At 41.0% G+C, this 12,393-nt stretch overlaps 1 protein-coding gene across 3 annotated transcripts in view; it reads left to right on the top strand.

Moving 5' to 3' along the window:
- The first annotated feature begins 342 nt into the window (after window positions 1-342).
- LOC309701049 (inactive dipeptidyl peptidase 10-like) overlaps window positions 343-12,393 on the top strand; it is an 87,255-nt gene continuing 75,204 nt past the window's right edge. For all 3 annotated transcript variants that reach the window (XR_014274845.1, XR_014274846.1, XM_082525020.1), the window contains exon 1: window positions 343-465. Coding sequence is in view for 1 of the 3 variants with exons in the window: in XM_082525020.1 (XP_082381146.1) it covers window positions 418-465 (48 nt within the window). In the remaining 2 variants the exon portion in view is untranslated. The remainder of the gene's footprint in view (window positions 466-12,393) is intronic.

Here is a 12,393-nt window from a genome sequence, read left to right as displayed (position 1 = left end):
AAGCCAGGCTGCCAAATCGCGCCATCGGCCCCTCTGGCCAACTGGAGTTGGCCAGAGGGGCCAACTGGTGTTGGCCAGTATACATTAATTAATAGTTTCAGTAATTGCTATTGTTTAATGACTGTTATTAATTAGTTTAATAATTATTAGAAATGTTCACATAAAGCTTTTAGCATGTAAAGCAAAAATGAATTAAACAAGCAAAATTAAGAAGAAAAATAAAAAATGAATTAAACACAAAAAATAGCGACAGTTATTGACGAAAAAGGTGTTTCCTGTGGAAGGACTTTTATTTTGAAGCTGTTGCCGGAACCTCGCGTTGATTGTTAGCAGCTTTGTGGCTCGCGCAGCTAAAATCGTCGCGCGGCAGGTTTGTGATGTTATTACCGGGCAGAGACAGACCGAGACTCCGAGACGATGACGGCCGCCAGCAAGAAGAAGCCCAAAGAGTCTCAGCAGGATGAGGTGGGATGACTCGCTAAAACCACACAGCGACACAGACAGACATCTTTATTTTTAATTTTTTTATTTTTATTTCTAGCTCTAATTAGATAACGTTCAGGCGCGTGTGGTCTGCGCGATAGCTACAGTGGACAGGGACCCCGCGCTTTATTTTAAATCAAATTTTAACGAAATTGTTTATATTTTACTTGTAAGAATCAAATCTGTAGAAGTTTATCTTTTCCTTCAAGGAGCTTTCCTTTTCCTCCTTCCTCTCAGTAATTTCACACTTTTCCAACTTCAGCCTGAATCCGCGGAGCTCAGGCACGGCTGCAGCGGCACAGCGAGCCATCAGAGCCGGCTGACAGGGATGCAATGTTCGCGGTGTAACTCCAACAGGTTGTCCATGATCATGTAAATAATTCAGGGCGCGTTTGTGGGAGAAACAGGCCGGGAGCTCCGTTTGTGGCGACGCTGGTGACTTTGAGTCCTGTTTTGTAGATGCTTTGGCTTCGCAGTTCTTTAAGTTTCCTCGGGTTTGTTTTTGCGTCTTTCTGATCAAATTGTTTCGTTTTTGGTTGTTTGTTTGTTAGTTTTTTAGATTCTTTCGTGTGTTAATCTGCTCAGTCTGCGCATAATTGTTGTGTATTCATCACATGACACAGACAATAATAACAGGTACAGCATATTTATGGTTGAGTGGTGCAAAGATGTTGGAATAGATTAGGAATGGATAACTCGTTGCTACATATACAGTATATATTGACTATTAATAAGTATATAAGTGGTATACAAACATGTACAGCAGAATAAAATATTCCCATGTTCATTTTCAGTGTTTATGTTTCGTTTTGTGTCTCTTCATTGTCATCTTTTTCATGTTTTGGTGATTTTGTGTCTTTTTTGTTGTTGTTGCTTTGAGCCTTTTTAGTCTTCCTGTTCATCTTCTTTCTTACTTCTTGTGTTTGATTCCCTTTTGTCTCATTTTGGTGGTTTTGTGTCTCAGTTTTTGCATCTATTTTTTTTTTCATTATTTTCAGTCTTGTTGTGGTAGATCTGGCAGGTTTTTGAGTTTAAATGTTGTGTGTCTTGTTCTTTATCTCTTCATTGTCATCTCTTTTGATTTTTGTTTCTCATCTTTTTGTGGGAGTTTCTGCCTGTGCTCTTACTGTTTATTTTAAATCCTTTGTGTCTCGTTTTTGCATTTTTGTATTTCTTCCTGCTCAACTTATTATTTCTTAATTTACTTAGTAAATGTGTCACATTTTGACTCTCTGTGTGCTAGTTGTGTCTAAATCCTGTCTCCATTTGCTTGTTTTTCATCATTGTGGTAGATCGTGGTGTTTTCTAGTTTAAATGTTGTTTGTCTCATTTAGTGTCTTCATCGGGTCATTTTAGTTTGCTTTTTGTTCATCTTTATTCTCATTACTGTCACGTGTTTGTGGTAGCTTGGCATTTATGAAGCCTTGTGTCTAATTTGTCGTCTCTTTGAGTTTGATTGTCATTGTAGCTCCTGTTTTAGTAAGTTCGTGGGTTTTTTTGTCTTTCTTTTGCTCATTTTCAGTGTTTTGTGTGTCACTTGGAATCAAATTGTGCACATTTGTTGCTAGTTTTTCGGTTGTTTTGGATCTTTGAGGAGCTTTGTGCCTCCTTCAGTCGGTCTGTTTTGCACATGGATGTAACCAGGGTTTAGAAATTAGTGTGGTACAGATAATGTTTTTGCCGTTACGCTTTGCTCTTTTGCAAGAGTGACTATGTCTGTAGAAACATGCAAGATGAAATAACAAAAGTAGAGAATTATGGCTTCATTTAAAATGAAAACAGCACAAGGGAGGAAGTTACTTACTCGATGGCTCCTGTCCTGCTGTGCCTCTGATTCACTCCTCCTGTCTAAACCAACCAGTTATCATTTCTCATGAGTCATCGGCCTAAACGCGGCCCAATCAGGCGCGGTGTAGGGTGGGCCATAATGCTGTAGAACTGAAGTCTTTTCAAAGTAAAAGCCACCTATAGCATCTCGTCTCTCCTAAAACATCTGAATCTGATATCCCGAGCCTCTTTGTGGTAATTTTGCATATCTGTGGTCATCGTTGTTTACATTCGTGTACCAAATTTTGTATTTGCACTTGTTTATGCCCCATTTTACTAATTTCTGACCTACTTATGGTAGTTTTGCACATATTTGTGGTAAAACTGTTTCTCATTTTGTATTTCTGTGTTACACCTTATTTTGTGTCATTGGCTCGCAGAGATGTTATCTTTGTCTTATCTGTTATCTGTTGTTTACTATCTTTGGAGTAATTTGTTGTTGCTCTTTTATCTCATCTAAGTAATTTTGTATTTGTTTCTGGATGTGTTTCATGGACGCTCTGCATTCTTTTCCCCACCAAACAATAATCTTGATTTTATTTTGGGTCTAAAAGTTGATTTTTATTTATTCCCTGTGAGTTTGAAGTCTGTTTTGCAAGAGAAATAAACATGCAAAAAGAATGCAGCTTAGAGTTTTCTGCATAAGAACAGATTCTTTTGCCTTTAAAACACCAGGAAACGATAAGTCTCAAAACATTTACTACCATGCAAGAGAAGGATGAGCCGAAAATGATCAATTTGAGAACATTTTGGGCATTTTTAGCTTGAAGAAAGACTCAAATGTCAAATCAGTTGACACGACTTGGATTGATTTGGTTTACTGATTAAATCACTAAGCGCCTGCTCTACAAAAAACTAGCACACAACAGGAAAAAGTAACTGTACAAAAACATTTAAGTTTTTACAGATACTTAATTTACTTGGAAATAATCCCTCCTTATTGTTTTTTCAGTCTTGGCCTTTGTCTTTGCATTTTTTTTTTTGTCTGTTTTTGGTGTCTGTTTGCTTAAAGTGACTGGATAATACTCCTGGTAATAATGTCTTGGGTTTTTATTTCGTGGCATAAAACGTGTCCTTGCCTTATTATGTCCGAGGTCGATCTGAGAGGCTGGAAATTATAGCCTTGGCTTTCAGCAGGTTCGGTTTGTCGATGTGTGTCTTTGCATCTGTCCCTTTAACTCTCTTCAGTGTATCCTCAGCACACAAACACCGACACGCATGCTTTGATTTGCTCACCTGCCTTACTTCCCACTGAAGGGAGTTTGATCAGCAGACTGTTGCAGTGAACTGTGTCTGCTGAAGCACACTCACACTGTGAGGGTACGGTGAATTAGCTCCGAGATGTTGAACCAAACTCAGAGAGGAGTCGATGGCCCAGTGGTGTGCAAAGGAAGCTCTACCCACTGCTGAGCGTGTCTGAGGTTTTCCTGCTTCGGTAATTGAACAGTTTCACCTCTCACAGCAGTGGATGTGATATAGATTGTTCTGGACACGTTTGTGCCTTTTATACTAAGCATCACACAGATTTATTCAAAGTGGGTTTGTCATAATAATCCTTCAATAACACTAAAGTCGGCATCCCGCAGCAGCGTGCAGCGATATGAACAGAAGATGAAAGTGTTGTTCATCACAGAAGATCTCAAAAAGATCTAAAAAAAAAAAGAAGGTTTACTTAGTTTACTTAAACTGGTGAATCTGTATCCTACCAGAATGAAATCGCCGCTAGTGCTTTCTCGTTGAGGCACAAACTGTTTTTACAAGTATTAGGTCGGTTTAGCTTCACACTGCACAAAATCAAACCCTTTCTACATCACTCGATTAATATCACAGCTTTTTTTCCAGTCTTAAACAGTTGTGTGCTTGACTGACAATAGATTTAAGACTTTGTATATAACCTTACCAGCCACTTTATTAGGTATAACTTGCTAGTACTGGGTTGGACCCCCTATTTGCCTTCAGAACAATAGATTCAACAAGGTGCTCAAAACATTCCTCTGAGTTTTTGATCCATATTGACACGATAGCATCGCACAGTTAGTTGTGTAGTTGTGCTCTCATGTGTATGTGTGGGTGGTCATATTTAGAAAGGTTTGTGGCTGTATTTTTTTAGATTTATACAAGAATTGTGTAAAATGAAAAAACTGGGTGTATACTGTGAAAATGCATTGGTTACGTTTGTTACCTTTCAGACTGAATCTACACTCACCAAACATTTTATTAGGTACACCTTGCTAGTAAAGGGTTGGGACCCCTTTTACCTTCAGAGCTGTCTTAAGTCTTCATAACAGAAATTCAGCAATACTCTTTAAAGACTTAATGTAACTAGAGCCAGTGATCCAGATCTTAGTTACTCTTTGGTCCTTGTGTGGTTTCATGAGTCTCCACAAACAACAGAAACAACATCCAAACAAAGTGGAGCTCAGAGCAAAGCTCAGGAGCCGAATAGACATGTTCTCCATTCTGCTGAAGGTCACAGTGGATCAGCTGTACACTGAACATTATGCAGCATGTTTGGGGTCCCTCTGTGCAGCCTCAGTGGCCTAATGGATAAGGCACTGGCCTCCTAAGCCAGGGATTGTGGGTTTGAGTCCCATCTTGGGTGATTTTCAGCACAGTGGTGCAGTGGAAGCAATATGCAGTACAACCATGATACTGGTCTTGTTTTAGAGGTATTGTAACATAAGAACTACACATCTCAGCTTACTTGGCATTATTCTTCAAGTTTTCTGGACTTACATAACCATAATTAGTTTCAGCCATAATAATCAAATAGTTTCTTGCTTTTGTTATTTGACAGCTTGTGTTTTGAATAGAAAAAACATGCAGGATTTTAATATGTTGTAAATCTACACAGGTATCCATGTTTTCTTTCTGTGTGTGCGTGAGCTGTTAGGTGGCAAAGTCTGAGGTTGTAATGGTTCTGTTGATGTGTGGGCTCAAGCTGGCAGAGGCAGGGTTATAAAGGTGTTTTTTGTCGATTGTTAAGGCCTTTGCCTTAATCCCTTAAGCCCTCGGCTATTTTCTGAAATTTCCACCTGGAAAACAAAAACCTCCCAAATTTAGTCAGTAACACGTCCACAGCTGTGAGGCCAAAATGAACAGCCCTGGGCTCTATTGATCAGAGGCACTTGTGAGAATTTAGAATTCAGTAAGTCGCCAGACGAGAATAGGATTTGACAAACTAGTAAAGTATACTTAGTGTACAACTTCCAAATGGTCAAGACTGTAAATTAGAAACTAAAGCCAGTGTTGGACTCAGTTGGGAGAGTCAACTGAGGTTTTGACATGCAGCACACAGCACAAAACTGTTACCGCTATAATGAAATAGCCCAGAGAGAGCGAGGTTGCACTACAACACCAATTTTGCCTTTCTGTAGCAACCTGAAAAACCTGTAGGATATGAAATGTGCAAGAGGTAAGAATTCTGAATCAGGTTGTCGATTTAACAGTATGCGTTTCACTCCAGTTGGCATCTTCAGCGATTCTTGAGGTAAGAGCCATATTTTTCTGCATTTCTGTTTTTAATAATCTGCAATAATGAGAGTTAACCCAACAAATATCTAAAGATTGCAATGGTGAACCCGCTGAATGAATAACCATGTAAACAGGGTAACATTTGGGTAAAATCCTGTATATTTAACTTTTGATCAGATTCTGAATTGATGATCTTTGATGTCCAGCTCTCCCACAATATCCCGCACTCACAATGTGCTCAACGATCGGGCTTGAGTACACATCTGTTTGCCTCAGCATCTTGGCCTCTCTCTCACGCTTGGTTCCTTCCTCGTACACATGCTCTTTTGAAGCCTTTCAACAGAACACCCATATGGAAAAGAAATAGTAAAAACGTATAAAAGACTTGCATAAGATGTGGCCTACTTCATATAGTGAATCATATAAGGCTTATATGATTTACTCATTTAAGTGGCCACTTTCTCATTACTTTCATATATTGTTTTAGTAAGTATCCAAAACATCCAAGTTTCCTTTATATAATTTTTCAAGGGATCTTATATCTGTTTTCGCTCTTGTATGCTTTTCATACAAGTTTCACACAAGACAGATACAAACTTTATAAGATTTATATATATCTTTTCCATATGGGCAAGGTCCATGACTTTATGCTTTTTGTGGCACTAATACGTTACAAAAGCAGCTACTTTTAAGCAGGATTGCAGTGCTCGGGCACTGATAGCAATCATACTACATGCATGATGTGCCAGTTTGAACTGAAACTGGTCCCACCTCTTAAAGCAGGACAGGGTTCCTCAGCTGTTACCAGGCACAGCATACAATGATTACACTAATCAAAACAAATTAGACTTTGGGCGTCATATGTGCTGAGCACATGGTAAGTCTGACTACAGTCTAAACAAGTCCTTCACATAGGAGGCGACATGTGCTGTGCTGACTGCTAGCTAGTGCAAATGGCCCAAAATTTGCGCTAAGCTGGCTGTTGAGCTCTGCTTGTACTTCACTTTGTTCCACCCGCTGTATTTGTACTACACGCGCCTGCTCTGTGTTATTTCAAAACATGCATCTCTCATTCATGAAGAAGAAAGCTTTGAGGGGTGTGTCGTTTCCACAACACTGCTTTCCTTCTGAGGTCCCCAGAGCCATTGAAAGGAATGACTTTAAGACTGGAGGTCCCTATCCACAGGTTTCTGTAAGAGCGTACGTAGGCTGCCATGACAGACCACTACTTCCGTTGTCCGGTTTTATACTTCCGGTTACTCAAAGCGAGACCCAGCGTTCAGTCGTTGCTAACAACAAAATCAGTTACTTTGTGCGGTAATAAGTGGCTTTACCTGTTCGAAGATGAGCTCGGGTTCAACGTGTGCTGTCGTCGGCTGCCACAATAATTCAAGAAAACTGAAAAACGCATTAGAAACATTTTGCCTTGAGCATCAACAACTTAGAAAGGCCTGTCCGTGCCCACTGCCCTACGCACTGCACTCTATGCCGCGGAAGGAGGATTGGAAACTAGCGTGGCTGGCAGCTTTAAGACTCAAATACCCTCCAAAGAGAGTTTATGTTTGCTCCTTTCATTTTATCGATAAAAAGCCCACAGAGCTACACCCCGACCCGGAGCTTTATCTGGGCTATGACCGACCCCCACCGAAGAAAAGAAGAAAGCTCACTCGGACCACTTTGAGTGTGACAGCTTCCAGTAATATGAACAAAAACACAGAATCTGTACCCGGTAAGTGAAAGTGTAAATGTGGTTTGCCACCGTTTCGCATTTTAAACACGCAATTCTTTACCTTTACTAAATAATAGCCTATGGTGAATGGCGTTAGTATCAGCACTAGCTGGTTATTAGCAGCAAAGTTTCAATTTTAACGAAAGTTTATAATAATAATAATAATAATAATGCCAAAAGATGAGCTCCAAGGGCTGTAAAAGTCTTAGGTTTGTGTTTATAAAGAACATGTTTTTTCAAGTCGAGAAAACTCAAGTAAAAACGTTAAAGGCAACCTTTGCAAAAATACCAACAGTTGTGACTTTTTTTAGAATGTAAAATAAAATCTAATCACAGTAATTGAATACAATTGTGACAAATTTTTAGGGGACTTAGGAACATTTTATGTTGACATTTATGATTTTGCATTTGTGTGAAAAAATGTAGAATGAGAAATTTCACTCAAAAATATAATAAGCTAAGTGACACTTTACAGTTTCTCTTATGCTAACAGTTTGACTGTACATCTGATCATATTTTTGTCTTATTCAGACTCCACAGTGTTACGTTCAGTGGAATTAGACCAGGCCAGCATCTCCACACAACCCCCTGAGCCACATCTGCACTCAGTCCACACACAGTGGGAGGATCCTTCGCAACAAGACCATCAATACTGCAACAGGTCTCGCAGAAAAGATGTGCAGGATAAGATGACTCAGTGTGATGAAGTTGCATATTTCATTCTTCAAAATGATGCAGACGCTTTGCTGTACACTGGGATAGCCTTAGAAACATTTAACACTTGTGTCGACACTGGAAGGATATGAAAACAATGACACTCATGACACTTATGAAATTAAAGAGTAACCGTGTAATAGGTGACCTAAGCCGCCAGTTTCATATATCACAAAGCATGGCCAGCAAGATCATCTCACACTGGTTAGACAAGCTGGAGGAAGTTCTCCGACCATTAATTCCATGGCTGCCAAAAGAAACTATTCAAGCAACTATGCCTGAAGCCTTCAAGAAGAACTTTCCAAATACTACATGCATTATAGACTGCAGTGAGACCCTTTTACAGGAACCCAGAAATCTGGGCTCAAGAGGGGAATCATACAGCCATTATTATTCACACAACACAGTCAAATATTTGGTTGCTGTTGCACCATGTGGACTAATCATGTTTGTGTCTGCGGCACACCATCATTAAGTTTGCAGATGACACCACGGTGATTGGCCTCATCAGTGACAACGATGAGGCCGCCTACAGGGAGGAGGTGGATCGTCTGGCTGAGTGGTGCGACAGAAACAACCTGCTGCTTAACACCGAGAAGACCAAGGAGCTCATCGTGGACTACAGGAGGAATGCTGACCCACATCCACCCATCCACATTAAGGGGACGGCTGTGGAGCGTGTGAGCAGCTTCAAGTTCCTGGGAGTCCACATCTCCGAGGATCTCACCTGGACGACCAACTGCTCCAAGCTGGTCAAGAAGGCTCACCAGCGCCTCTTCTTCTTGAGGACTCTGAGGAAGAACCACCTGTCCTCAGACATCCTGGTGAACTTCTATTGTTGCACCATCGAGAGCATCCTGACCAACTGTATAACAGTCTGGTATGGGAACTGCTCTGCCTCGGACCGTTGCAGAGGGTCGTGAAAACTGCCCAGCGCATCGCCAGAGCACCACTTCTTGCCATGAAAGACATCTACAGGAAGCGGTGTCTGAAAAGGGCTGGGAAAATCATCAAAGACCCCAGTCACCCATCACATGGACTCTTCATCCTCCTGCCCTCTGGGAGGCGCTACAGGAGCCTCCGGACTAAGACCACCAGGTACCGGAACAGCTTCTTCCCCACAGCTGTCAGACTCCTGAACTCTGCCTCCTGACATCTGACCCACGTTAACACATGGACTGAACATACACACACCCACAATGGACAACTGTACCCTCAAACACACAATAATAACATGGACTGAACCACCACTCACAACCACTAGCACTAACACAACCACAGGGCAGGGATAGCTCAGTAGGTAGAGTGGTGGCCCCATGATCGGAAGGTCGGGGGTTCGATTCCCCTGAACAGCTACCCTGAGGTACCCCTGAGCAAGGTACCGTCCCTACACACTGCTCCCCGGGCGCCCAATGGCTGCCCACTGCTTCACTGAGTGAATGGGTTAAATGCAGAGAGGGATTTTCCCTACGGGGACCAATAAAGTACTCTTTCTTTCTTTATATAGCCTCTGTAGGAATTATATCTCACTTATCTTAACTGCACTACTGTATAGCTCTGTGTAAATAATCATTCTGTACATTTGATAATTTTTAACCCTACAACTGTTTACAACTTGCATAGTTCCCATTTCTGTATAGCTGTATATCTCAGATTTCTGTAAAGTTATTTATTTCATATTCTGTATAGTTTTTCATATTTATATCCTGTTCATAGCCTGTACATAGCTTGTACTCACTACAGCCTGTACATACTTATAGTTATAGAATATTCACAACATACTTCATACCGTGTACATTATAACATACCATAATAGACCCATTTCTGTAATATACTCACATATCTATATTATTGCTAATATATATTGTAATATATCTATATCACTAAAGCACTTCTGGATGGATGCAAACTGCATTTCGTTGCCCTGTACCTGTGCATGTGCAATGACAATAAAGTTGAATTCTATTCTATTCTATTCTATATGGCGGCCGATGTAGTGACAAATTTATCACAATGGACTCTGGAATATTAACATACCTAAAACCTGGTGATGAAGTCATGGCAGATAGAGGTTTTACAATTAAAGACTTACTCTTTGAGAGAAAAGTTAGATTAGTAATACCCGCTTTCACAAAAAAACGTAGACAGCTAACTGAGGAACAGGTAACATACACACGTCGGATTGCAAATGTAAGAATCCATGTTGAAAGAGCAATCAGACGCTTGAAAGTCTACAAGATACTTTCACAAATTGTTCCTATAAGCATGGCTCCTAAAGTAGACAAGATACTGAGAATATGTGCTGCTCTAGTGAACTTAAGAGAGGATCTCATTCGTAATACACAATAATTGTGGACTCGGGGATATTAAGATGGTTACTCAGGACATAAAGTTGTGTAGTGTAATGCAATTATTTTAAAATTTGATGTACATATATGTAGAGAGTAAATAATTCCAGGTCTCACTCTTTTATCTTGTGCTCTAGAAGAAAGGTTATGTGATACAGTGTGTGTGTGTGTGTGTGTGTGTGTATATATATATATATATATATATATATATATATATATATATATATATATATATATACATACACTGAACAAAAATATAAACGCAACACCTTTGTTACTGCTCCCATTCCCCATGGGATGGACGTAGAGACCTAAAATTCATTCCAGATACACAATATAACCATCCCTCCCAAACAGTGGTCACAAATCAGTCCAAATGTGTGGTAGTGGGCACATCTGCTATATTGAGATAATCCATCCCACCTCACAGGTGTGCCACATCAGGATGCTGATCTGACATCATGAGTAGTGCACAGGTGTACCTCAGACTGCCCACAACAAAAGGCCACCCTGGAATGTGCAGTTTTGTCTCACAGCAAAATGCCACAGATGCCACAAGCAATGAGGGAGCGTGCAATTGGCATGCTGACAGCAGGAATGTCAACCAGATCTGTCGCCCGTGCATTGAATGTTCATTTCTCAACCATAAGCCGTCTCCACAGGCGTTTCAGAGAATATGGCAGCACATCCAACCGGCCTCACAACCGCAGACCTCGTGTAACCACCAGCCCAGGACCTCCACATCCAGCAGGTTCACCTCCAAGATCATCTGAGACCAGCCACCCAGACAGCTGCTGGAACAATTGGTTTGCACAACCAAACAATTTCTGCACAAACTGTCAGAAACCGTCTCAGGGACGCTCAACTGCATGCCCGTCGTCCTCATCGGGGTCTTGACCTGACTCCAGCTCGTCGCCGTAACAGACTTGTGTGGGCAAATGCTCACATTCGATGGCATCTGGCACGTTGGAGAGGTGTGCGCTTCACGGATGAATCATGGTTCACATTGTTCAGGGCAGATGGCAGCTGAGAATGTCCCAGTTCTTGCATGGCCAGCATACTCACCGGACATGTCACCCATTGAGCATGTTCGGGATGTGCTTGACCGGCGTATACGACAGCGTGTACCAGTTCCCACGAATATCCAACAACCTCGCACAGCCATTGAAGTGGAGTGGACCAACATTCCACAGGCCACAATTGACAATCTGATAGACTCCATGCGACGATGTGTTGCACTGCATGAGGCAAATGGTGGTCACACCAGATACTGACCGGTTCTGGGTCCCCAGACCCCCAATAGCGCAAAAAACTGCACATTCCAGGGTGGCCTTTTGTTGTGGGCAGTCTGAGGTACACCTGTGCACTACTCATGATGTCAGATCAGCATCCTGATGTGGCACACCTGTGAGGTGGGATGGATTATCTCAATATAGCAGATGTGCCCACTACCACACATTTGGACTGATTTGTGACCACTGTTTGGGAGGGATGGTTATATTGTGTATCTGGAATGAATTTTAGGTCTCTACGTCCATCCCATGGGGAATGGGAGCAAAAACAAAAGTGTTGCGTTTATATTTTTGTTCAGTGTATATATATAAAACAATTGCAATCAATCAATTGAACAATTATTACTTTTTTATTCAACCACAATGTGATAAATTTCTTAAATGAAAAAAAAAGTTTTTCTCAAATCTACAATAGTTAGTTGCGCATTCTTGACATTTTTTGGGTTGGAAGATTACAGAAATACAGAACTATTCACAACATTTAATGTTGTCAGTTTGTCATTCATTTCCCACCATATGTTACAAC

This window comes from Aulonocara stuartgranti, assembly GCF_965226115.1.
Source record: "Aulonocara stuartgranti genome assembly, chromosome: 23".
In the NCBI taxonomy this organism is placed as follows: domain Eukaryota; kingdom Metazoa; phylum Chordata; class Actinopteri; order Cichliformes; family Cichlidae; genus Aulonocara; species Aulonocara stuartgranti.
The sequence above is the reverse complement of the archived record's forward strand: the minus strand, read 5'-3'. Positions and strand labels throughout refer to the sequence as shown.